This window comes from Urocampus carinirostris, chromosome 3 (assembly GCF_059441175.1).
Source record: "Urocampus carinirostris isolate Australia breed hairy pipefish chromosome 3, RoL_Ucar_1.0, whole genome shotgun sequence".
Taxonomy (NCBI): domain Eukaryota; kingdom Metazoa; phylum Chordata; class Actinopteri; order Syngnathiformes; family Syngnathidae; genus Urocampus; species Urocampus carinirostris.
In genome coordinates this window covers 62,748,629-62,775,452 of record NC_142351.1, presented here as the reverse complement: position 1 = coordinate 62,775,452, position 26,824 = coordinate 62,748,629, and the positions used below count along the sequence as shown (strand labels likewise).

The 26,824-nt window shown below is 40.3% G+C and overlaps 1 protein-coding gene across 2 annotated transcripts in view; it reads right to left on the bottom strand.

The window, feature by feature from the left end:
• Positions 1-26,824, bottom strand: part of LOC148370387 (ERC protein 2-like) — a 204,448-nt gene that overhangs the window by 67,443 nt on the left and 110,181 nt on the right. Inside the window, exons 13-14 of one of the 2 annotated variants that reach the window (XM_088332908.1) lie at positions 19,813-19,906; positions 6,477-6,637 (exon numbers count right to left, since the gene is read on the bottom strand). In XM_088332908.1, coding sequence (XP_088189034.1) covers positions 6,477-6,637; positions 19,813-19,906 — 255 coding nt within the window. The remainder of the gene's footprint in view (positions 1-6,476; positions 6,638-19,812; positions 19,907-26,824) is intronic. The other variant, XR_015850119.1, reaches the window with a different exon arrangement.

The window sequence follows — 26,824 nt, the reverse complement described above, 5'->3', positions numbered from 1 at the left end:
ATGACCGACAGCAAGACAAACACATACAATAACAAAGACAATAAAAAAGCGAAAAAAATAGCAAAAAACACACACAAACCTTTTTTGGACCATGGCCAACCCAAATGCCCAAACACCCAAACAAGTTAAGCATCTCGGCACCTAAGTTGGTCATGCTTTCGTCCCTCCAGATGAAACAGGACACAAGAAAGCTGCCATGTCACTCGGGTCAGAGTGACACAACACACTCTTCTGTTCAAGCGCAGATAATTTTTACAGCAAGAAAAATATTATTTGACAAAGTTTGTTTGAAATTTAGTAATAAGAAAAATGATCATAAAGAATGTTAAAAAAAAAAACAATAATAATAAAAACATAATACAAAAATATATATAGGACCGTTTTAAGGTTCTGAATTTAGATATTATTATTTTATAACATAAAGATAGATGAAATGATCTGCATTTATATAGCGCTTTTCAAGTCAAGACTTCCCAAAGCGCTTTACAGTGTGCTTCACATTTCCCAATAGCGGCCGTGCAGCCATGCTAACCTGCGTATTGGGGGCATTAGGGGTTCAGTGTCTTACCCAAGGACACTTCGACATGTAACACGGAGGAGCCGGGATTTGAACTGCGATCTCTTGATCCCAAGACGAACGCTCTGCCTCCTGAGCCACTGCCGCCCAAAAAAAAAAAAAAAAAAAAAAAAAAAAAATGTATATATATATATATATACTGGACTGTCTCAGAAAATTAGAATATTGTGATAAAGTTCTTTATTTTCTGTAATGCAATAAAAAAAACAAAAATGTCATACATTCTGGATTCATTACACACCAACTCAACTAATTCAAGCCTTTTATTATTTGAATATTGCTGATTTTGCCTTACAGCTGAAAAAAACTCAAAAATCCTATCTCAAAATATTAGAATACTTCCTCAGACCAAGTAAAAAAAAATAATTTTATAACAGCAAAACTAAATCAAACATTTGAAAATGTCCATTGATTCACTCAGTACTTGGTTGGGAATCCTTTTGCACGGATTACTGCATCAATCCGGCGTGGCATGGAGGCAATCAGCCTGTGGCATTGCTGAGGTGTTATTGATGCCCAGGATGCTTCGATAGCGGCCTTCAGCTCATTTGCATTTGTAGGTCTGGTGTCTTTCATCTTCTTCTTAACTATACCCCACAAATTCTCGATGGGGTTCAGGTCAGGGGAATTAGCAGGCCAATCAAGGACAGTGATGCCATGGTCAGTGCACCAGTTACTGGTGGTTTTGGCACTGTGAGCAGGTGCCAGATCATGCTGGAAAATGAAATACTCATCTCCATAGAGCTTTTCAGCAGATGGAAGCATGTAGTGCTCTAAAATCTCTTGGTACACAGTTGCATTTACTCTGGACTTGATGAAACACAGTGGACCAACACCAGCAGCTGACATGGCTCCCCAAACCATTGCTGACTGTGGGAACTTCACACTGGATTTCAAGCAACTTGGATTTTGCTCCTCTCCAGCCTTTCTCCAGACTCTGGCGCCTTGACTTCCAAATGAAATGCAAAACTTGCTTTCGTCTGAAAAGAGGACTTTGGACCACTCTGCAACTGTCCAGTGCTTCTTCTCCATAGCCCAAGTCAGACGCTTCTTCCGTTGTCTTGAGTTCAGAAGTGGCTTGACCATGGGAATACGGCTATTTCCCGGACACGTCTGTAAACTGTGGCTTTTGATACCTGGACTCCAGATTCAGCCCACTGTCTTTGAAGCTCCCCCAAATTCTGGAAGCGGCTCTTCTTCACAATTTTGTTAAGGCTGCGGTCATCTCTCTTGGTTGTGCAGCGTTTCCGGCCACATTTTTCCCTTCCAACAGACTTTTTGTGGATATGCTTTGAAACTGCACTCTGTGAACAGCCTGCTCTTTGAGAAATTTCTTTTTGTGTCTTACCCTCCTGATGGAGGGTATCAATGATGGTCCTCTGGACAGCAGTCAGATCAGCAGTCTTCCCCATACTTGTGATTTAGTTTACTGAACCAAGCTGAGTATTTTTAAGGCTCAGGAAACCCTCGCAAGGTGTTTCGAGTTAATTAGATGATTCAGGTGATTAGTTGAATAGCCTACTTGTATACTTTTTCATGATATTCTAATATTTTGAGATAGGATTTTTGAGTTTTCTTAAGCTGTAAGCCAAATTCAGCAATATTAAAATAATAAAAGGCTTGAAATAGTTCAGTTGATGTGTAATGAATCCAGAATGTATGACATTTTTGTTTTTTTAATTGCATTACAGAAGATAAAGAACTTTATCACAATATTCTAATTTTCTGAGACAGTCCAGTATACTGCCCAAGGCTTTGTCGTGGGAAAGTCAAAATTGTCTCAACAATTTCATTTTAGAATATTGTGATAAAGTTCTTTATTTTCTGTAATGCAATTAAAAACACAAAAATGTCATACATTCTGGATTCATTACACATCAACTGAACTATTTCAAGCCTTTTATTATTTTAATATTGCTGAATTTGGCTTACAGCTTAAGAAAACTCAAAAATCCTATCTCAAAATATTAGAATATCATGAAAAAGTATACAAGTAGGCTATTCAACTAATCACCTGAATCATCTCATTAACTCGAAACACCCTGCGAGGGTTTCCTGAGCCTTAAAAACACTAAGCTTGGTTCAGTAAACTAAATCACAAGTATGCGGAAGACTGCTGTCCAGAGGACCATCATTGATACCCTCCATCAGGAGGGTAAGACACAAAAAGAAATTTCTCAAAGAGCAGGCTGTTCACAGAGTGCAGTTTCAAAGCATATCCACAAAAAGTCTGTTGGAAGGGAAAAATGTGGCCGGAAACGCTGCACAACCAAGAGAGATGACCGCAGCCTTAACAAAATTGTGAAGAAGAGCCGCTTCCAGAATTTGGGGGAGCTTCAAAGACAGTGGGCTGAAGCTGGAGTCCAGGTATCAAAAGCCACAGTTCACAGACGTGTCCGGGAAATGGGCTACAATAGCCGTATTCCCATGGTCAAGCCACTTCTGAACTCAAGACAACGGAAGAAGGGTCTGACTTGGGCTATGGAGAAGAAGCACTGGACAGTTGCAGAGTGGTCCAAAGTCCTCTTTTCAGACGAAAGCAAGTTTTGTATTTCATTTGGAAGTCAAGGCGCCAGAGTCCGGAGAAAGGCTGGAGAGGAGCAAAATCCAAGTTGCTTGAAATCCAGTGTGAAGTTCCCACAGTCAGCAATGGTTTGGGGAGCCATGTCAGCTGCTGGTGTTGGTCCACTGTGTTTCATCAAGTCCAGAGTAAATGCAACTGTGTACCAAGAGATTTTAGAGCACTACATGCTTCCATCTGCTGAAAAGCTCTATGGAGATGAGGATTTCATTTTCCAGCATGATCTGGCACCTGCCCACAGTGTCAAAACCACCAGTAACTGGTGCACTGACCATGGCATCACTGTCCTTGATTGGCCTGCTAATTCCCCTGACCTGAACCCCATTGAGAATTTGTGGGGTATAGTTAAGAAGAAGATGAAAGACACCAGACCTACAAATGCAAATGAGCTGAAGGCCGCTATCGAAGCATACTGGGCATCAATAACACCTCAGCAATGCCACAGGCTGATTGCCTCCATGCCACGCCGGATTGATGCAGTAATCCATGCAAAAGGATTCCTAACCAAGTACTGAGTGCATCAATGGACATTTTCAAATGTTTGATTTAGTTTTGCTGTTATAAAATTATTTTTTTACTTGGTCTGAGGAAGTATTCTAATATTTTGAGATAGGATTTTTGAGTTTTTTTCAGCTGTAAGCCAAAATCAGCAATATTCAAATAATAAAAGGCTTGAAATAGTTCAGTTGATGTGTAATGAATCCAGAATGTATGACATTTTTGTTTTTATAATTGCATTACAGAAAATAAAGAACTTTATCACAATATTCTAATTTTCTGAGACAGTCCAGTATATATGCAGACCATTTTTCAGCACAGGCGTCTCGTTCTCAGACACATTTTCAAACATGACTAATTCATTTTCCACAGGTGCTCTACTATTTATTTATTTTGCCTTTAAGAAATGCCACTGAAAGAAAGAGACTTTTTTGTTCTCTCCTGATTTCGACAATTTAAACGCTTCAGGGTGTGCAAAGGCTAGCTCGGCCTCCTTTTCACCTTTACATTCTTTGCCAGATACTTTTGGATCAGAAAAAGGACGCACAACAACTGATTTTCCCTGCAGATACTGATAACCGATTAAATGTTGTTTCAATAGAATGATACCAGTAATAACTAATATGACAAGATATTAGAACCATACAAGTACTAATATAGTATATGGCTAAGAAAAATAGATCACACATTCCAATCAAGTGGGATTGACTTGACTTGATCATCTTAGCTGGACACATCTCATCTCATTAGCTGCACCGCTTAGCCTCAGTAGGGTCGCGGGGGTGCTGGAGCCCATCCCAGCAATCATCGGACAGTGGGCAGGGGACACCCTGAACTGGTTGCCAGCCAATCGCAGGGCACACAGGGACAGACAACTCACTTGCTCATTCACATCTGGGGACAATTTGGACCGGCCAATCCACCTGAAATGCATGTCTTTGGAATGTGGGAGGAAACCGGAGTGCCCGGAGGAAACCCACGCAAGCACGGGGAGAACATACAAACTCCGCACAGTTAGGCTGGATTTGAACCCACGCACGAGGTTCCAACGACCTCAGAACTGTGCCGCACACGCGCTAACCACTGCGCCGCCATGCTGCTCTGGACACATTAGTTCCTATAATAAATAAAGGTCAATATAAAAGTACAGTGCATAGAGAGGGAACTACAATGGACAAATAACTTTAACCACTTACAAACAATATGAAAAGGTGGAGAGGAGACACGACTATGTTGTGCAAATAATATTATATAAAATAAAAATATATGCTAGTGGAATCTTTCCAACAAGTCGTGCCAGTAGATTTAATGTTATAGCAGTGACTAGTTGTCTGGCCTTTTTATTTATCGGATCGATTGTTTTAACGTTATATTTAGCAGTAATCGTTTCACTATAAATGTTTTACACCACTTATCCTCAGAAGGGTGGTGGGGTGCTGGGGCCCATCCAATCAGTCTTCAGGCAGTGAGCAGGAGACACCCTGAGCTTGCTGTACACGGAGACATACAACTATAAACGCTCATTCATACCTAGGGACAACTCGGAGTCACCAATTAACCTGCCATGCATGGCTTTGGAATGTGAGTGGAAACCCACACAAGAACGGGGAGAACATGCAAACTCTGCACAGGGAGGCCAGACCCTTTTGAACTGTGGGACTGACACGCTAACTGAAATAAAATGAAATGATCTGCATTTATAAAGCGCTTTTCAAGTCAATGACTTCCTAAAGCGCTTTACAATGTGCTCCACATTTCCCAATAGCGGCCTTGCAGCCATGTAAGGCGCTAATCTGCTTATTGGGGCTATTAGGGGTTCAGTGTCTTACCCAAGGACACTTTGACATGTAACACGGACGAGCCGGGATTCAAGACGAGCGCTCTACCTCCTGAGCTACTGCCGCCCCATAACCACTCATTCAAGGTTCCCTACCACAGGGGTTGGGAACCTATGGCTCGCGAAACATATTTAGTTCTTTTCATGAGATCATCTGGCTTGGAGATTAAATTTAAAACTAGTAAGTATTTCGGTATCCTATTGATTATGGCACAAGGGGAAATATTTGTAATGGATGAAGCCATGGCAACACTGTAATGTTCAACTGTTTGGTCAAACATATACAGGGCAGAGTCTCAACTAGAGTTCACAGTCAATGTGTCACACCAACAGACCCCGTTTTGGCTGTGCGTCGCAAAATAATCCTTATATGGAAGCTCATTAAACAATGTATGTTCACTGTTGAGATAATTTACGATTAAACCCACAAAACAAACTGTTAACGCCGTAAAACGTCAGCAGGGCACCCAGAGCAATTTGATTGGGATGGGCGGTGCTATTCACACAGCTCGCTCTCACTCGTACGCGCCCCACTGCGCTAAAGGGAATTATATCTGTAAACTTTTTCTTTGCAGTATTTTGCAAAATATTTACGAAAGAACTCTCCTTGCACTTAAGTTAAAAAACATTATTTAAGAAAAAAGATGGTCAAAATGAGCCTCAACACTAACTGCGGGAACTGCGGGAAGAAGACAAGTTCAAAGTCGTACATTTTTAATGTGGGACACATGCATTATTATTATTATTATTATGTCATAATATTTGCTGAAGCATTTTGGCAGTTCTATTGATTTTTTTTTCTAAGAATATAGGGTGTGGCTCTCTCAAAATTAAATTCAAAAGATGTTGCTCTTATGGCCCTTTGGGTCTAACAGGTTCCCCCTTTGCCCTATCGGTTAAAAGAACTAGCAACATTTTTTTGTTGTTTTTTTTATACAAAAGTTCATGCAAATAAGTGAGAGAATCAGAATAATTAAGCCTACTTCATTTCCAGAATTTCGTGCATCTGTTTTCGTCTTTCCTGTCGTAGGTTGTGTAGATGCCCGTCTCGTTCGTGCAGAGTCTGCTGAGTGGAGGACAGATGCAACTTTGTATTGTCCAGTTCCTGTCTTGTCTTCTCCAGCGCCCCCATCAGTTCTTCTAACTGCTCAAGGTAACAAATATATTCATTAAATATTTAATCAGGTAAAACAAGGCCATGGGGTGCAAATAACAATTTTGGAATTGCATACTGGGTAAAAATTAAAAGTCCTGTTAGAAAAATATGGAAAGATGTATTTCACAGGTTTGAAATATGATTTTGATTGTTTTTTTCATTAATTTTCTTATCTATAATTGTTTTGAATTTGTGTAGTTCTAACTTGATCTAAGTAAATGTTTCATAAAATGAGCATTTAAAAAAATAAATAAAAATAGTATTTATAGTTGCTTATAGTAATTTTTCTTATTTTTAACCATCCATCAATTTTCTTCTGCTTATTCGGGGTCGGGTCACGGGGGCAGCAGCCTCAAGAAGGAAGCCCAGTCCTCCCTATTCCCAACCACTTCCTACAGCTCATTGGACGGGATCCTGAGGCGTTTTCAGGCCAGCCCAGAGACGTAGTCGTTCCATCATGTCCGGGGTCGTGTCCGGGGCCTGCTGCCGTTCGGACATGCCCGGAACACCTCTTGAAGGAGGTGTCCAGGAGACATCCTTATCAGATGCCCAGGACACCTCAACTGGCTCCTCTCAATGCAAAAGAGCAGCAGCTCTACACCGAGGAGAGCCCAGCCACCCTGCAGAGGACACTCTATTCAGCCACTTGTATCTGGAGTCCTGTTCTTTCGGTCATGACCTACAGTTCAACAAACACGGCTAATCCGAATAATTAGCATATTTTCATCTGACCAATAAAAAAAAAACAACGTGTTTTTAATCACAAATAAATATGTTCAATTATGCACTCAACGCTTGGTCAGGAATCCTTTAGCAGAACTGACTGCTTCAATGCGAAGTAGCATGGAGGCAATCAGCCTGTGGCATTGCTGAGGTGTTAAAGAGGCCTTAACCACGTCCACATATTTTGGTCTGGTGTCTCTCAACTTCCTCTTTACACTATCCTACAGATTCTCTATAGGGTTCAGGTCAGGAGAGTTGGCAGACCAATTGAGCACAGTAACCATGGTCAGTGGTTTTGGCACTGTGAGCAGGTACCCGGTCGTGCTCAAAAATAAATATTCATCTCCATAAAGCCTTTCAGCAAATGGAAGCATGAAGTGCTCCAAAATCTCCAGATAGCAAGCTGAATTGACCCTGCCCTTGATAAAACCAATGCACCAACACCAGCAGCTGTCATGGCGCTCCAGGCAGTCACAGATCAGGTACTTGACACTGGATTTCAGGCATTTTGGCATTTCCTTCTCCCCAGTCTTACACCAGGCTCTGGCACCTTGATGTCCGAAAGACAAGCAAAATTTGCTTTCATCAGAAAAAAGTACTTTGCTCCTTTGAGAAAGAGTCCAGTGTTGCTTCTCTGTCGCCTAGGACACCTGTTTCTGCCGATGTTTCTGGTTCAAAAGTGGCTTGACCTGGGGAATGCGGCACCTGTAGCCCATTTCCTGCACACGTCTGTGTATTGTGGCTCTGGCTGCTACTATTTCGGACTCAGTCCACTGCTTCCTCAGATCCCCCAAGGTCTGAAATTGGTCGTTTTCCACAATTTTCCTCAGGATCTGGTCACCTCTTCTGGTTGTGCAGCGTTTTGTGCCACACTTCTTTCTTCCCACGGACTTCTCACTGAGGTGCCTTGATACAGCACTCTGGGAACAGCCTATTTTCGCAGAGATTTATTTTTGTATCGTACCCTCTTGCTTTTGAGGGTGTAAATGGTGGCCTTCTGGACAGCAGTCAGGTCAGCAGTCTTATCTATGATTGCTGTTTTGCGTAATGAACCAGGCTGGGAGTTTTTAACAGCCTCAGGAATCATTTACAGGCGTGTAGGGTTCACTCGTTGACTCAGGTGTTTAGGTCAGGATCTCGTATAAGGACCTTTTCATGGTGTGTTCATTTTTTGAGATAGGAATTTTGGGCTTTCATGAGCTTTATGCCAAAAACATTCATATTAAAACAATAAAATAGCTCAGTTGTTGTGCAATTAATTCAAACTATATAAAAGTTCAATTTCTATCATTACACTTAATAAACTATCACAATATGCTAATTGTTTTACAAGGACGTGTATGTTCACACCTCTAGAGGTTGCTTAAAAAAAGTTGCTAGTCAGAAGGAAAATGGAAATAAGCTTTGGAATGTCAGGTTCATTTGCATGCTAGTTTTCTAATTTTCTACTTGGGAGCAGGTGAGAGCAATGGGCCTTCCCTACCCCAAACCCGCCTCCGTTATTCAGTCGCTCGTCCCACCTGAGCGTCTGCCAGGAAGTGACCTTAGGGCGTGATTTTCCTGACCCAGGAAGTGTGTAATTGTTGTCAGGCTTATTAGAGTAGCACCTCATTAAAAAACCACAACAGCACTTCGCCTTTGCCAACCGTGACAATGCTGAGATCTCACAGATAAGACAAGTTATTGAAATGAAGGACAAGGAAATGAAAGCACTGCATGGGGCTTTTATGACAGAGGGCAAATTGTTTGTACATTTTCAGGACATTATCCATCCTTTATTTAAATGTATGTTAGGCAGTTGAAGAACATTGTCAGGAATAATTATAATTAAAACATTGCTTTGAGCACCATAACACTGACATATAGGTATTGTGGAAAGTGCGTATGATCATGGGCAGGGTTGGGGAAGAACAGAGTACATGTAGCGCCCTCATGTCATTAGAATTTAAAAAATAAAATAAATGTATTGAATTGAAATTGTATCCCATTACAGAAAAAAAAGTCATCAAATTACAAGTACATGAAGTTAAAATAAGGATCACTTTGCAGGATTACAATCGTATTTAAAACTATATTCACATATACATAATGAGCCGATAGACGAATGGTGTCCGTTAAAATTTCAATCATTGACACTCGAGAAGGAGTTGAAGATCACGCAGATTGTACAGATTGCATGTTTGTTACAGTATGTTGGAGGTAAAAGCCTCTTTTTGTACTTTATTCCTCCTTTAATGTAGCACTCACTTTGATGAATTGGCACTAGCTTGCATTTTCGTAAGAGTAGCGCATTTGCGAGCTAGTCATGCATTTATGGACAATGAGTAAATATAACCGGTTGTCTTCTTTTGGTATTCTGTTGCAATTGGTGTTCAAAACACTTTTGATCAACGCATTGTTATATTGTGAGAATGTGTTATTTAGCCTAGTAAATCTGATTATTGTCAAGAGGTTCGTCATCCCCACAGGTCAAACTTGAACCTGGACACAGGACATCCCAGAGTTTGTTGAAAATTTAGAAAGTGAACACTTGGTGTGTTTAAAACAATATTGGGCTCTAAATGTCGACTTAATGTGAACTGAGGTCGCAGGTTCGATTCCCGGCTCCTCCGTGTTATATGTCGAAGTGTCCTTGGGCAAGACAATGAATCCCTAATGCCCCCAATAAGCAGGGAGGCGCCTTGCATGGCTGACACCCTATTGGTGCGTGTGTGTAAATGGGTAAGTGTGAAGCACATTGTAAAGCGCTTTGGGAGGTCTTCATTGACTTGAAAAGCGCTATAGAAATGCGGACCATTATTACAGAGCATATCGTGTCTGCCATGTGAAAGAGAACGGTATATCTTTGCTAAATATATTATATTATGTGGTGAAAATGTAAGCACTTTTTGTAGGACTACAAGCAACTACCTGACCTTGGTTTGCTCAATCTTTTCCAAGCTAAAATTGTTTATTCATCTTAAATCAAATTTATTTTGTGTTTATTTTGTTTTTCTAAAACCAAATTTGGTATTAGATAATTCAAAAAGTAATCAAGTTACATTATTCTAGGATTATGGTATTCCCATTATGATACGGATTACATTTTTCAACAGGTAAGTAGTAACTGTATTGGATTCATGTTTAAAGTAACCAACCCTGATTATGAGTGTTCATGATGTTAAAATACTTGTATTTGGCAGCAAATACAGGCTCAAATCTTTTTGAATATGATCCCACAAGTTTAGCACACCTATCTTAAGGCAGTTTTGCCCATTCTTCTTTGCAATAAGTCTCAAGCTGAATCAGGTTGGATGGGAGACGTTTGTGCACAGCAATTTTCAGATCTCTCCAGAGATGTTTGATCAAATTCAAGTCTGGACTCTGGCTGGGCCACTCCAGGACATTCACGGAGTGGTTCTGAAGCCAATCTTTTAAGATCTTGGCTGTGCGCTTTGGGTCGTTGTCCTGCTGAAAAATGAACCTTCGCCCCAGCCTGAGGTCAAGAGCGCTCTGGAGCAGGTTTTCATCCAGGATATCTCTATATATTGCTGCATTCATTTTTCCTTCTATCCTGACTAGTCTGCCAGTTCCTGCTGCTGAAAAACTTCCCCACAGCATGATGCTGCCACCACCATGCTTCACTGTAGGGATGGTATTGGCCTGGTGATGAGCGGTGCCTGGTTTCCTCCAAACATGGCGCCTGACATTCACACCAAAGAGTTCGAACTTTGTCTCATCAGACCAGAGAATTTTGTTTCTCATGGTCTGAGAGTCATTCAGGTGCTTTTTGGCAAATTCCAGATGGGCTTCCATGTTCCTTTTACTAAGTAGTGGCTTTCGTCTTGCCATTCTACCATACAGGCCTGATTGGTGGACTGCTGCAGAGATGGTTGTCCTTCTGGAAGGCTCTCATCTCCCCACAGAGGAACGCTGGAGCTCTGACAGAGTGACCATCGGGTTTTTGGTCACCTCCCTGACTAAGACCCTTCTTCCCCGATCGCTCAGTTTAGATGGCCGGCCAGCTCTAGGAAGAGTCCTAGTGGTTCCAAATGTCTTCCATTTACGAATAGTGGAGGCCACTGTGCTCATTGGGACCTTCAAAGCAGCAGAATTTTTTCTGTATCCCTTCCCAGATTTGTGCCTCAAGGCAATCCTGTCTCGCAGGTCTACAGACAGTTCTTTTGACTTCATGCTTGGTGTTTGTGCTCTGACATGCACACTCAACTGTGGGACCTTATATAGACAGGTATGTGCCCTTCCAAATCATGTCCAATCAACTGAATTTACTGCAGGTGGACTCCAATTAAGCTCTAGAAAGCTCTCAAGGATGATCAGTGGAAAAAAGAATTTTGAGCTTCATGGCAAAGGCTGTGAATACTTATGTAAATGTGATTTCTTAGTTTTCTATTTTTAATAAATTCAAAAAAAGGAAAAAACAACTTTTTCACATTGTCATAATGGAGTATTTTGTGTAGAATTTTGAGATAAGAGATTGAATTAATACAATTTGGAATGAGGCTGTAACATAACAAAATGTGGAAAAAGTGAAGCGCTGTGAATACCTTCTGGATGCACTGTATGGTAACATTACTTTATTTTTTTATTGATAATAAATAAACAAGAAAATATGATCATGTGGCGATTTACGCGCAGCACAGCAGCACATGCACATGTGCGGCACAGTTCTGAGGTCACGAGATAGATTTTTCCTGTGTGGAGTTTGCATGTTCTCCCCATGCTTGTGTGGGTTTCCTCTGGGCACTACGGTCTCCTCCTACATTCCAAAAACATGCATGTCAGGTTAATTGGCCGGTCTGAAATTTCTCTAGGTATGAATGAGCAAGTGAGTTGTCTGTCTCCGTGTGCCCTGCGACTGGCTAGCAACCAGTTCAGGGTTTCCCCTGCCCACTGCCCGAGGATAGCTGGGATGGGCCCTAGCACCCCTGCGACCCCACTGTGGTTAAGCGGGGCAGATAATAGATGGATGGATGGATGGACTATTTACGGTCAAAATATTGTCATTAAATACAAAAATAAATGTCATCTGCCACATTTGACATTTTTGTTACATTTGTCCCCCTTTAAGTTATTATTTTATGAAATGATTTATAAGATAAATAATAAAATAAATAAGATTTTTTAAAATAATCATACAATGGATATGACAATGTGACTCAAGTGATATTAGAAGAAAATATTTGTGTTGAAGAATAAAGATGATCACTTGCCAAATGACATTTTTGCCAAGATTATTTTTTATTTCATTTCATTTCATTTTTCAATGCCCTTTTTAGCATTTTTATAAAAAAATATTGAAAGGAAGTATAATAATTTGACTTTATGGTAAAAAAATGTTTATTAAGTATTGAAAATAATATGCACGACATTTAACATGTTTCTCAGTTTTATTAATTGTAGGCATTATTTTATGACATTACGTTATTTTTTTTTATATTTTTGACAAAATTTTCAAATGAATCATTGAATAAAAATGGTAATGTGACATTATAGTAAAAATATCTTTATCAAATGAAAATGTATATTTATAACTAACAACATTACTTTAATTTTAATAAATCAAGTAAATAATAAACAGATACAATAATTGGACTTTATTTATTGTAAAACATATTTTAGTAAAAACAAATATATTTAGTATAAGCGACATTAAACAATTTCATTATTTTAATGGAGGTCAGTGTATCTGATCTGAGATCATACATTCTATCATCATTGCTCCTTTTTTTATTATGTGCGTGTGTGCGTGGGTGTATTTGTGCTCTTCATAGTGAACTGTATCACTATATCACTTTATAATATTCTGGCCGTTCCGTTCAATTAATTTATTTTGAGTTATCTTTTTTTTTGTATTATACTTTAAGATTAATTTAAATGGTATTGAAATATTAGAAAAAATAATATTTTTAATGAGCTGAATTAATACGTTTTTTTCCCCTCCTTTTTTTGTTTTTAAACAGTAAAAATTTACTCCACAAAAAAATAACCAAAACAGGCCAGCATCCCGTGCACCAACAATTAACCTAATTCTCGTTCGTCTGCCAATCGGTCCGGAAAACAGCGCGTGAAAACCTCCCCAAAAATCCCATTAAAGTGTCGATTAACGAATAACCGCAAATTCCTTCCATTGTTTGAAGTACGGTTAGAAAAGGGGCCCACTTTTCGTCACGTGAGACCCTTCAACGCCGCGTTGGGCCGCCACCCACGCTAGCTACACTTGCCACGCTAGCCCTGGTGTCACAATCACATCATTAATAAGGAATACAATGGCTTTTAGCCAAATAAGCTGCTTAACATGTGCGTGCTAATTTAGCTCAACTTCAAGGGAAAGCCTCGCGGCTCGGCTAAGGCTCGTTAAGACCCTTTAAGACCCCCTAAGCTGATTGAAAATGGGGGCCTTCTCCGTTTGGGTCGGTGGAGACGGTTCAAAGGCCTGGTTCAAATGCCAGCGGGTGGGAGGTTGGCAGTGCCAAGCCAAGCTAATGTTTTTTTTGTAATATCCCAAATGCAATATCCAAAATTAGTTCGTCACCCTATTTACTGGGCTTTAAGGCGTACTAAAAACACAGAAAATGGTTGGAAATTTAAAAGTGTGACTTATAACCTGGGGTGCCTTATATACTGCAAAATATGGTGGATAAGATTGGCAATATGTATACACCTGCATTACTACATGACGCATTTGTCTAAAGATTGATCAATCAGAAAATTACACTGACCAAACCTGAAAAAGATGTATACAATATATATATATATATATATATATATATACATATATATATATATATATATATATATATATATATATATATATATATATATATATATATATATGGGCAGCACGGCGGGGCAGCGGTTAGCGCATGTGCGGCACAGTTCAAGTCATGGGAACCTCCTGCGTGGGTTCAAATCCAGCTTCGGACTTCCTGTGCGGAGTTTGTATGTTCTCCCCGTGCTTGCGTGGGTTTCCTCCGGGCACTCTGGTTTCCTCCCACATTCCAAAAACATGCATTCCAGGTGAATTGGCCGGTCCAAATTGTCCCTAGGTGTGAATGAGCGAGTGAGTTGTCTGTCCCTGTGTGCCCTGCGATTGGCTGGCAACCAGTTCAGGGTGTCCCTTGCCCGATGATTGCTGGGATAGGCTCCAGCACCCCCGCGACCCTACTGAGGATAAGCGGTGCGGCCGATGAGATGTGTATATATGTGTGTGTGTGTAGATTACAAATAAGTAGCACTTACTGTATGCTATTTTGTTATTTTAATGTTTTTTATCTGGTTCACCGGTGGTTTTGGAAGGTTTTAGCTAACTAGCATTGCATTCAATTCCCCGCAATATGGTATTTTTACTTTGTGACCCCCACCTAAGAATAAATTCTTGTCGTATCCCGGGGGTCTACTGTATTTCCCATAGTCTGTAACCGAAAAATAATCTATCATCCTCTTTTTACTGCGATGTGGGATTCCTCCCAACACCCTGTGTTCATGATTGATAGCTGGCTTGAGAATAAACCTATATAATGGATGTTATTAGAGTCATAAATGCCCTGGTGTCACACATACTGCACATGAAAGGAATATTAACAACTTTGGGGTTTTGTAAACTGAATTCGACCTTTTTTGTAACCACCAAGACTTTCTTTTCTTTTGTCGGTGTTTGTGTTTCTGTGCGGGGGGACAAAACTATCCGATTCGGATTTTTTTCTTACGTCGCTTCGAAACTAATGTGAGGTCATTCTCGTTACTTTTTGACTTCCCAGCATGCACCACTCACATCTGCCAAACACACCCGTCGACCGAGCACGCATCAATCATTAGAAATTGCACAAGATCCGTATTACAAAGAACCCCCCCCAAAAAAAGTCCCCGGGCCGCGTCTCTTAATAAATGGATTGGTACGTTTTTTTTAGTCGACTGTTTCTCATCTAACAAAAGTTAGTTTGAAAAATGGCAGGCGTCAAATTTTGTGGTGGGGACTTTTGTTTTTTTAGCGTGGACGTTTCCAAGCGCGCAAAGCAGGAGTCCAAAACCAAGGGGAGATTATGATTCGTTAAGAAGGATTTGGGGGGAGAAAAACTCTCATGTAGGTCTTTAAAAAGAATAAATAAAAATATTCATACAAAATACCAATTTTAGAAAATTAATAAAAAGATTTTGTATAACACCATGTGAGCCATACGGTTATTTTTTTTAAGTTTAAATTAAAAAAAAAACACTTGTGGTATCTTATTTTTTACTTGAAAGCAATTAATAAGAAAAATGTTGTTTTTTTTCTAACAATAAATGGGTCAAGCTAACCACGTTTGTATTAAATGTAATTTTAATCTCCCAAATTATTGCTCTTTTCAGAATCCAAAAAGCGCTATTATTACGAAAAATGAATATGGAATTGTTTTGTCTTACATTAAACAAATAAATATTGTACATTTATCTTAGCTTCTATTTTCTAACAACTTGAGCCCAAAAACCACATTTTTAATATTACAGATATCCCTCGCACTTCGGTCCGGAGCACATTTTTAATTAAATTGATTTTGTCTTTATTGTTCTAAAGATCATTGCATCTTGCATTGTGTTTCTAATAGACAGCGAGGACAGATTAGGGAGGGCGCTTGGTGTTAAGTGGGTGTCACTGTGTGCGCAACTGTGTTAGGTTGGTGTTTGGTGTCAGTCAAACGGCAGGCAGCACTGTCTCCTGAAATAAATCTGGTGGCAAATCATTACACTGAGAAGAAATTCAACAATTAAATCGAACTTGAGGAAAGTCTGAAGAGCGCCAAAAATGGTGAGCACCAACGCGTGCCCCGTGGATTATTATCGGGTTCGAGAAACAACTGAGGCAGCATCAGGGAGAAGCTGCTGCGCCGCCCTCAAAAGCTACCCCCTTACGGAGTCAGCAACGCCAGATCTATTACCCAAGAAACGGAGAACCTGGAGTCACGACTCGTGGGAATCCGTTTCATTCAGGACTCTGGTATTCTAATCATCGCAGAGACTTGCAGAAATGCGAGGACACCTGATGCTAGCGCACAGCTAGTCAGCCGCCCGGTGGTGTACCCACATAGGCGAAGGTGTTCCAACAGCCATGATGGTGTGACGAGGGTCCAAGCGTCTGATTTCCTCATGGAGGTCGGGGGATAATATACCCGGATTACACAGGGGTAGACAGGGCGTGTGTGTGTTGAAGTTGGGGCTCTTCATACCTGAAGCTGCACGTGCTATTGACGTGCTATACTCTGAAATTTGTATAATGACAATCAAACCATTCACTCAACTATAAGTATGTGTTAATATTTGTAGATCTATCTATCTATCTATCTATCTATCTATCTATCCATCTAGCCTGGTCATATCCCTCGAGAGGGGTGACCGATAGCAAGACAGACACATACAGAAAAACAAAGAAAAGAAAAAAGGAAAAAGTAGCAAAAAACACACACAAAAATCTTTGGGCCATGGGCAACCCAATTGCCCAAACACCCAAACAAGTTAAGCACCTTGGCATCCAAGTCGGTCACGCTTTCGTCCCTCCAGATGAAACGGGACACAAGAAAGCGGCCATGTCACTCGGGTCAAGGTGACACAGCACACTCTTCTGTTCAACAGCAGGGCCGGACAACTTTCACTGATTTACCCCTGCCGCATCATATGGGTGCCATGCCCATCCCTTAGAACACGTCAAAACATCCCACTATCCTTTTACAACACCTCTCCACACATTCCTATCACCAACAATGGCTCTAGCTTCCACTACATTTCCTGCAGTGCACTCATGACACCATCCATCCACTTCAATCGTGGCCTTCCTCTTAGTCTCCTTCTATTTACTTCTCCGCTGTATATCCTCTTCAACATTGGCTACTTTTCCATCCTCTTCATGTGTCCAAACCAACAGAGTACTCTCATATCCACACGCTTGCTCAGTTCCACGATTACTCCAGTTCTGTCTGTCACAATTTCATTTCTCAATCTATCCAATCTTGTCAGTCCTAACAAGATTGTAGATCTATCGTTGTTATTTTATTTCAGTCGTATACTCTCAATCAGTAATTACGTCATCTTGAGGTAGGGCTGCCTTTTGGGGCTTTTATGAAGGTGTGATGCTACTCTAAAGATTTTCATTTTTCGCAGGTGGTTCTAGTCCCCATTAACCGCGAAAACCGAGGGATCTCTGTGATCTCAAAAATGTCTACTTTTTCCAGAATGAAAAAAGAAAGATTATCCCCAAAAATGAATTCTTTTTAAAATAATGGTAATAAATAATGAAAAGTTTTCCATTTCCCATTTTTTGCCTAGGCACGTGTGGCCGCGTTGAGTCGGAAAAGGATCACTGTCCACGTTGGCTGCTGAAACTGTGAAAGAAAACAGTGAACCGAAAAAAATAAACTCTGAGTTTCTCTCGCTCGCCTTCAAGTTCACACCTTCGCACTACAGAAAAACATTCTTGTCCACCTCGCGTGGGGCACCAACAACCTGCCAACCCAAACGTTTAACTTTATTTATTTTTTTCAAATGAAACAGTATAAACTCAGAGTTGTTTTCAAACCGAACAATATAAACTCAGAGTGTATTCTTCCTGACTCAAATGGTAGGACACTCGAGCCGAGTCAAGTAGTCAAACAGCGATACTGACAGCGCAAGCGGTTATCTCCCCGAGGGTGATGAGAAGGAGGCCAAGTAAGGGCCAATCAAAAGCGGAAACACACACAGGACTTGTGCTTCAAACTAATTGGATGTGACGGACAGGTCCTGTAATTTGATAGGCCGGGATCAACAACTGCTGCTCTGACCTAGCCCTGTACACAATTTACCGACCAAACCGAGAGATTTGGTGGGACCCTCGATGATAACTTGAAGCCGAGTGAAACCATACCAGAATATGAAGGAAAAATATCCGAAAAAAAAACCCCAGTATGTATTACAGTATATAGTGACCCCTACTGGTGTATAAATACACAGTTGTTAAAAAAACACTTTTGATTTAGAAAATGAGAAAAAATACCTCATAAACAACTTAAAGGAATGTTTGGCCGCCGTCTTGCTACTGCAGAAGCCCAAATGACATTTTTGCGAAACTAACTTGTCCCTGTTTTTTCTTAACACTTAACGGCCACAACTAAGCCCTTCATGTGATGGTATCTGAGTAGCATCATCCAAGCATTTTTCTTAACTTGTTTTCCATGTATCCTTTTCTAGCGACTCATATTAGCCACTTGGCTGCGGCCTATGGCTTGCAGCCAGCCACTATTGTTATTGTTAGCTGTTCCTGTTTCATCCTTTAGTGTCACTCGCCATTCACAGCTGGTCATGCAGGCAAAAATCACCAATCAATCTCCTGTGACTGGTCATGTTAAACTTTTTATGACTGTTTCCTTCTGTTTCTGAAGGCTGGCCGCTATAGCTATTGTTAGGATTTGCTGCAATAATTTACCAGCCTTTTACAGATCTTCTCCTGCTTGCCGATAGAGTTAGCTGCTTACACCAGTTCTGAGCAACTCCACAATTGGCTCTTTTCAGCTGCTCTGGGTGTGTATAGCTCCCCGGGTCTTTTGTTGCCGCTCGCACGAATTAAAACAAGAAAAATTGCCAAAATGAAATGATTTATCTCTATCTTGGTTGAATGTTTTTTATTATAAATTATAATTAATTATAATCATAAATTATAATTATTACAATGTTATATAAATAAAATATCAGTGATGACTTTTTTTTTTTCATGATTGCCGATTCAGAGCACCCGCGACTGCTGAATTGCCGCTAACAGCCCAGACAGCTGATTGGCTGATGTACTCTTTTTAAACCCCCGGCTTCCAAGAGGAAGCCGTCAGATCATTATGCAAACCGCTGTCCCCAGCTCAGTGAGCTCTTACGTCAGACTCTGTTCCTGCCCTGCTTTTCTCTACCTGATCCTCGTTGCCAAGCTGTTTCCGGACCAGACTCTGCCCCCAGACTCTGGCTGTTATCCGATCTGTTTTGCCCAGTTACCTGCCTGCCTCCTGTTGCCGACCTCGTTTACGAACTTGACACCGCCCTTGCTCTCCAGTCCCGGCTAGCGACTCGTAATTCCCGCCTGTCTTCGACCCTCCTCGCTAGACACAGAAGTGCCACTTCCGCATCTCCTGCTCCTCTTGTCCATCAGCCGTCGGATCGTGGACGCGAGCCCTGCTCTCCCTTTTTATTAATAAAAACTGAGAAAACGTTTCTGGTCTGTGACATTCTTTTTGGTAATGTTTTGCTCTGTTTTTATGCCCATAAGGAAAACAAAGGGATTTTAACGGATTGTACTAGAAAACATTTGTTGCAAAATAAGTAAAACAATACCAAAAAAAAAAAATTATATTTAAGATATACTGTTCATTTTAATTTTCTAAAAATACATTTTCTTGCACTGCCATTAAAAAATATCCACCATGAATACATGTTAATTTGTGATCTATACAAACCTGTGATAAAGAGTGTGGATGTCCATCAAGAGGGACGTCTTTCCTCATCTCAGTAGGCACTGTTTGTTTTTGAATGTGAGGCGACTTCACTTCCCTGAGATATAAAACAAAACAAAAATAAAAATAAAATGCAATTAAAAATGTACATTCTTATAGTTTCTAATATGAGTTTTAAAGACCCAGAGTGTAATATTTGATCACTAAATGGCCCGGGATTGTCTAATGCGAACGACATCCAGTGCCACAGTGCACAGCATAGCAGCAAGGTGCCGGACAAACATGGTGGCGACTTCTAGGTAGGGATTCCATTATGTAAACGAAATATGATTTTTTTAATAAAAATGAACATTGGTATAATAGTTCCTGTATTTTTGCCTGGTAAAAAAATCAATACTCTTTTTTTCCGACTAAATACACGATTTTTGTACCACTAGGAGGCACTAAATACAACACGCTGTCCCTTAAGAGTAACATGTAAGCCCCAGTGTGTAATATTTGACCACTAGCTGGCACTGTATTGTCTAATGCGAACGAAAATCAGTGGCACAGAGCACAGCGTAGCGGCAAGATTCCAGAAAAACATGGCAGCGACTTCTAGGTAGGAAATATACAATGTAAAAGAAAGACACATTTCTTGATCTGTGATTATTTATTTTATTTTATTTTTTTATAAAAGTCAGCATTGGTATGATACTTCATGTATTTTTGCGTGGTATTAGAAATTAATATATACACATTACCCGATTTTAGCTAACCTGCATCGGCTCCCTGTTTTAAGGTTCTGTTGATAGTCTACAAAATCATGAATGGACTTGTTCGCTCATATCTTTCAGACTTAATTTACCCCTATGTTCCGGTCCGGAGCCTTTGCTCTAAAAATGATTGTCTACTAGTGATCCCAAGAGCCAAGAAGAGATCCACAGGTTCGAAAGCGTTCTTCATTCGGGCCCCGGTGCTGTGGAATGCTCTTTCCCCTGATATTCGATCTGCAACCTCATTGGAAATGTTTAAAACACACTTCTATTCGATAGCATATGAATAACCTATATTTTATGTTGACAATATCTGTGTAATATTTACCCTAGAACTGTCTTCCATTTTGAAATCTGTCTTTTCAATCCTTTATCCTATGATCTCTTCATGCACATCCAGCTACATATCAAACTACAAGAGAGAGCAAATCTGTTTACACTGCAACTTATTTTTGTGTGTTTGTATAAGCTCTGACCGAAGCGCTTCCACCCAAAACAAAAACAAAAATCAGTGCGGGTCCATAGCAGGTGCGCTGAGCTGCAGGCATGCTGGCCTCTTTGATTGTTAACATCAAAGTGTCCCAGTTAGCTTGATGAGGTATCAAAACTGAGAGTAAAAGTATCGCTAATTCGATCGTTATTGCGGATGATCATATTTTGTGTGAACCGTTTTTTTCTCAGGAAGGGTGAAACTTGATAGATTTGCAAGTCATTTTTCATCTGTGCTTTTTTGGAGTGCTTGACGCGTTACTGTTCCAACACAAGCAGCTCAGATGGATTCCTGGTCCCAAAAGCAGCTGCGTTCTGATTTTTGACCCAAACTTTTTTTATTGAAATGTTTTTCATTGCTTCTTGAGCTGCCCAACGAGATAATTATTAAGAAATAACTCATTCACTGCCAGACTGGCTCAAATGGATCTTTGACATGTATTGAAGTTCATGGCATCATAGCTAGAATGGATCTTTGGCATTTACAACCGTCTATGGTAATTTATCAAGAACAGCTCTTTGGCGTATATCATTGTCTACGATAGCATGGCAAAAATAGATCGTTTGGGCGGCAGTAGCTCAGGAGGTAGAGCGCTCGTCTTGGGATCAAGGGATCCCTGTTCGAATCCCGACTCGTCCGTGTTACATGTCGAAGTGTCCTTGGGTAAGACACTAAAACCCCCAATACCCCCAATAAGCAGGTTAGCGCCGTACATGGCTGCAAGGCCGCTATTGGGAAATGTGAAGCACATTGTAAAGCGCTTTGGGAAGTCATTGACTTGAAAAGCGCTATATAAATGCACATCATTTCATCATTTCATTTCATCGTTGACATCTATAGCCGTTCATGGCAGCCTAGCTAGAATGGATCTCGTTTGGGTATTTACGTCCATGGTAGGTTAGCTAGAATGTATCTTAGATGTAAATGGCCATTTATGGCACCATAGCTCTAATCAGAGGTGTCCAAACTTTTCAGCACGCAGGCCAGATTTGGTAAGCTGAAAATGTGTCAACGCCGACTACTCAGCCTGACATTCTTTGAACAATCCAGTGCTCAGCGAACAGCGCCGCAACCTCGTAACCCGCCTTTGTAGAATTTTTATTGTTAAAACCGCTGCTGTGCCGTTAAAACAGCTTCACCTTGTCACAGCGTTCGCTTCCAGGTAGCTTTTTGTTGTCAGCGTGTTTCGTCTGGCAGTCCCTGCTAAAATTAAAAAAAATTGAAAATAGCCACAGTCTCTGGGCAAATTAGGAAGACACACTTGTTTTGGATTTTGGTGAAAGAATACTCCAATTTCCACTCGTCATGGAAGCGTTGGCGCTCACAGTCAACGTTCCTTTTTTTATTTACAGTCGCCATGTCGGAAATGGGGAGGACTAAAATTCTCACAGAAAGCAAACGGCAAGATGGCCAAAGGGCTACTGCCATCATCTGGTGAAATTCATTACATACTGCGGTCAACATTACTAACGGGCCACAAGTTATTATTTTTATGACAGAGGAAGCGGACCAGTAAAAATTTGATCACGGGCAGTAAGTGGCCTCCGGGCCGGACTTCTGACATACTTGGCCTAAATGGACCTTTGACCTTAGATATTTAACATCTAAAGTTGACTGTGCAGCAGACATAAAATGTATCTTTGATGTGTATCGCCGTCAATAGCAGCCTAGCTTGAATAGATCATTGAAGTAAATACATCGACAGCAGCCTAAATTGGATACTTGCTGCACATTCCTGGCAGAATATTAAAAATCTAACTTTAAACGTGTATCGCCTTGAGTAGCAGTCGATTCAGACAGCATATTAAATGTATATTGCGGTCCATTAAACATAGATTGTATAGATCTTTGACATATATACATCAATGGCAGCTTGGCTAAAATAGATATTTGACATCTATAGTCATCCATGCAGTGCAGTTAAGATGGATATTCAATGTGTTTTTCCGTACAGACCAGCCTAGCTTGAATATATCTTTAACGTATATACTTAATGGCAGCCTAGCGAGAATGGATTGTGGAGATATAACACCTTTCCTGGGAGAATAGTTAATATTTAAGTTTGACGTATATTGCTGACCGTAAAAGCCTTGCTTGGATAGATCTTTGACGTATATACATCAATGGCAGCCTAGCTAGATGGATCTTAAATGTGTACCGCCATCTATAGCAGCCTAGCTTGAATAGATCTTTAAAATATATACATTAATAGGAGCCTAGCTAAAATATATCTTACGCTAGACTGAATATTTGATCACTATTGTCGCCAAAGGTAATCAAGCTAGAAAATATTTTTGAATAAAAAACAGCCAAGCTAAAGCAGAGCTTTGACACTATACCCATCCATGGCACCAGAGTTAAAATGGATATTTGACATATATCGAAGTCCAAGGCAGCATGATTGAATATAAATTTGATGTATATTGCAGTCCTTGGCAGCCCAGCTAGAATGTATCTTAAACGTATGCATACCTGTCAACCTCCATGCCCTTACAAACTGTCGTATTTTCCCTTACAAAATACAAAATGATCTTACACCATATTATTTTTTTCAAACGTGTTTATTTATGTAGTCTAACATGTTATATTGTACATGTTTTTCGTTATATCATATATATTGTTAATTAACATTTTGTTGTGAGATCCTGAGTTGCTCGACATGAGGTTTATTATAAAAAAAAAAGATCAAAATTTAAGTACCTTGGACGTTCGCTGTAGAAGGAAAATACTTGCAAATATAATTAAGTAGAATAATACATTTTTTTTCAAATCATTAATTAATTTTCTGGATTAAATTATTGTTGGTAATATACTGATTAAAGGAATAAACACAAACCTGTCTTTTTTCATTTTATCCTTTTATACTTTCTTTTTTTCTTAACTCCTTTATAGAACATAATAATTCGTAATATAATGCATCAAAGCAAGTGAGCAGTTTGAGAGCCGGCTCTCTTAAAGGAGTTGAGCCGAAAAAGCAGGTTCTCTAAAAAGAGACGGACTTCCTTTCACTAAACAACTCGAACTCGTTTGATTGATTTGCCGTTTCGTGATAATTGACAAATTTGCGTTTTTCCGTACATATTTTCTTGTACGTCGTACATGTCTTAAAATGCATAATAAACGTACTTTGTACAGCAAAAACGTACAGGTATGCGTATGTCACTGTTCATTGCACCTTAGCCAAAATGGATCATTGACATCTATAGTTGTCCACGGCATCCTAGCTCAAATGCATTTTTTGTTATGTTTATCTACCAATCGCAGCCTAGCTGGAATGGATCTTTGGCGTGTATAGCTGTCAATAGCAGCAAATATCCAAGATAATATGATCATATTTTAGATGAAATGCAATACTGTTTTGGGGCTGATATTGACCCCCCCCCCAAAAGAAATGGATGGAACAGACAAATAACTGAGTTGTAACAGCAAAAGTAAATTAGAAAATCAAAACTTGTAACCTGAATCGAAACTAATAAAATAAGAATCATTAGAGCTTTCAATGTTTATGCAGTTGTAAAAAAAACCCACAAGAGCTCAAAATTCTGTACATTTTTCTTTCTGTAGAAAAAAAAAACCCAAAGCAAATAGGGAGGAAGCAGAAAGTTTAGAGTGCGGCGCTTGGGTCAACATATGAGTTTTATCTGAGACATTTGTCTTGATGCCGTGCTGAAAGATCCAAACAGGACAAGAATGTTTATTATTTGGACTTTCTTTATGGATCGTTTGCATCTTATCGTAGTCAAAACACAGTTTGACGCCTCCTGTACAGTGCGACCTGTGAAACCAGGAAAGACATCTTGAATAAAAAATGCTGGACAGGTAAAAATTGCTGCCTTAAAACTGTACTTCAAACACAGCTTTTGGTTAAAACAACAGTGTGTATGATGTAGTAACCCCGAGCTGTGTAAAAACATTGCAAAAGTAGCTTGTCCTGGTAGCTTGTTTTTTTTAGCACTAAATGGCCACTTATCACACAGAGGAGGCCAAGCCATGTGATTCAGGCATCTTCAACTTTGTTTCCACTGTTTTCCTCTTTAGATACTGTAAATTCCGGACTATAAGCCGCTATTTTTTTCCCCAAACTTTCAACCCTGCGGCTTATTCAGTGATGCGGCCAATTTATGTAATTTTTGTAGCGGCCGCCAGCGGCGCTCGAGTACAAAAGGTAAGATTTAGACTGCAGCTTCTTAGCTTGTAGACAAATTAAATTAGCGTAGACATATCCTCATCATGCAAATTGCAAAAAGAGAGGCACATGACGCAACTTTCAAGCTAAACGCAATCGAGCAGTCCGACATAGAAGGAAACAGAGCTACCGCACGTAAACTTTACTTTGCGAGCGTGATGCCAGCGTGTTTTAGAATAAGGGAGTGTGGGACGACGTCTATATGACAAAGTCTCTTTCCCATACTAAAGGAAGACGACTTTGATGACGTCAGTTATGAGGAGGAAGATGAGTACGGTTTACCGTGCTTACTACGCGTACGTATGTTTTTTTAACAGAGCTGTTTACTGTGTTCCGAGCGTGTTGCTAGTAGCGTTTTGCTACCCTTCACAGGCACGGCTTGGGTTGAAAGTTGTAATATTATTATTAAAGCTTTGAAAACTCTCTCGGTGTACCATCGTTCTTTGTAAATATGTGTAAACATGTATAACATGTATTTGTAATGTATTTATTTTAGAAACTTATTCTGATATGTTTTGTACGAGCAAATGAGAAAGAAGGGGCGGGGCAAACGCGGGCTGACGGGAAGTAGAGTAAAGGTGAGACGTGTTTGTGGACGCGGCCGACAATAGTGGATACATATTTTTCCCACCCTTACCTTTGGAAATATACACTTTTTTCTTTGGATTACTTTCAAGGGGCACCCGGACTCTGCAGGTCTGCATTAAATCTTAAGTTCCGGTATCATTTTCCGTTCATTATGCCGGCTGTGTTTTTTGGACTGTGTCGGGTATAGGTTAATTTCGTGTTTGTATTGCGTTCTTTCAACGTGGGCGCATGCGGTTAATATACAGGTGCGGCTTGTGTATGTACAAAATCGTTTTTTCTCCCGGAATGTGGTGGGTGCTGCTTATAATCAGGTGCGCTCTATAGTCCGGAATTTACGGTAGTCAAGTATGGCACACCGCTGCTTGTGGCTATTGTGAGCTGCCTCTGCTTCTTCTTCTTCTTACAAAGTCACTCACCTTTCACAGCAAACGTCGCAAAGTTACGCGATTCAGGCATCCGGTACTTGCTGTCTTAAGACATTGTTTCGCAGTTTCCATCTCTGGTTGCTCATGCTATGGTTTGGTGCTATCATTATTGTAAGCAGGGAACACATTTACATTCAGCTGCGGAAGACAAGTGCCACTGAATGACGAATCAGCTTACGATGAGAATAGCGCCTAGCAGTGAACCATAGTCTGCAGCCAAATGGCTAACAAAATGTGGAAAAAGATGAGGATGTCAAAATGTCAAGCCTGTGACATTCGCTTGCATGATAAGCTGTGGAAAATGAGTGACATAGAAGGATAAAGCAACTACCTATAAGAATAGCAGCTAGCGGTAGTCTCTCGCCAAGTGGCTAACATACGTAGCTAGAGTAGGGCACAGTGGGAAAAATGAAGATGCCAAAACGATGAGACTCTGTGGAATTGGATCGCATGAAAAGCTGTGCAAAGTGAGTAACACAGAAGGATAAAAGCAGGAGTAGCTAACAATAAGAATAGCAGCTAGCCATACTCTGTTGCCAAGTGGCTAACATGCATGGGAAGAGCACAGTGG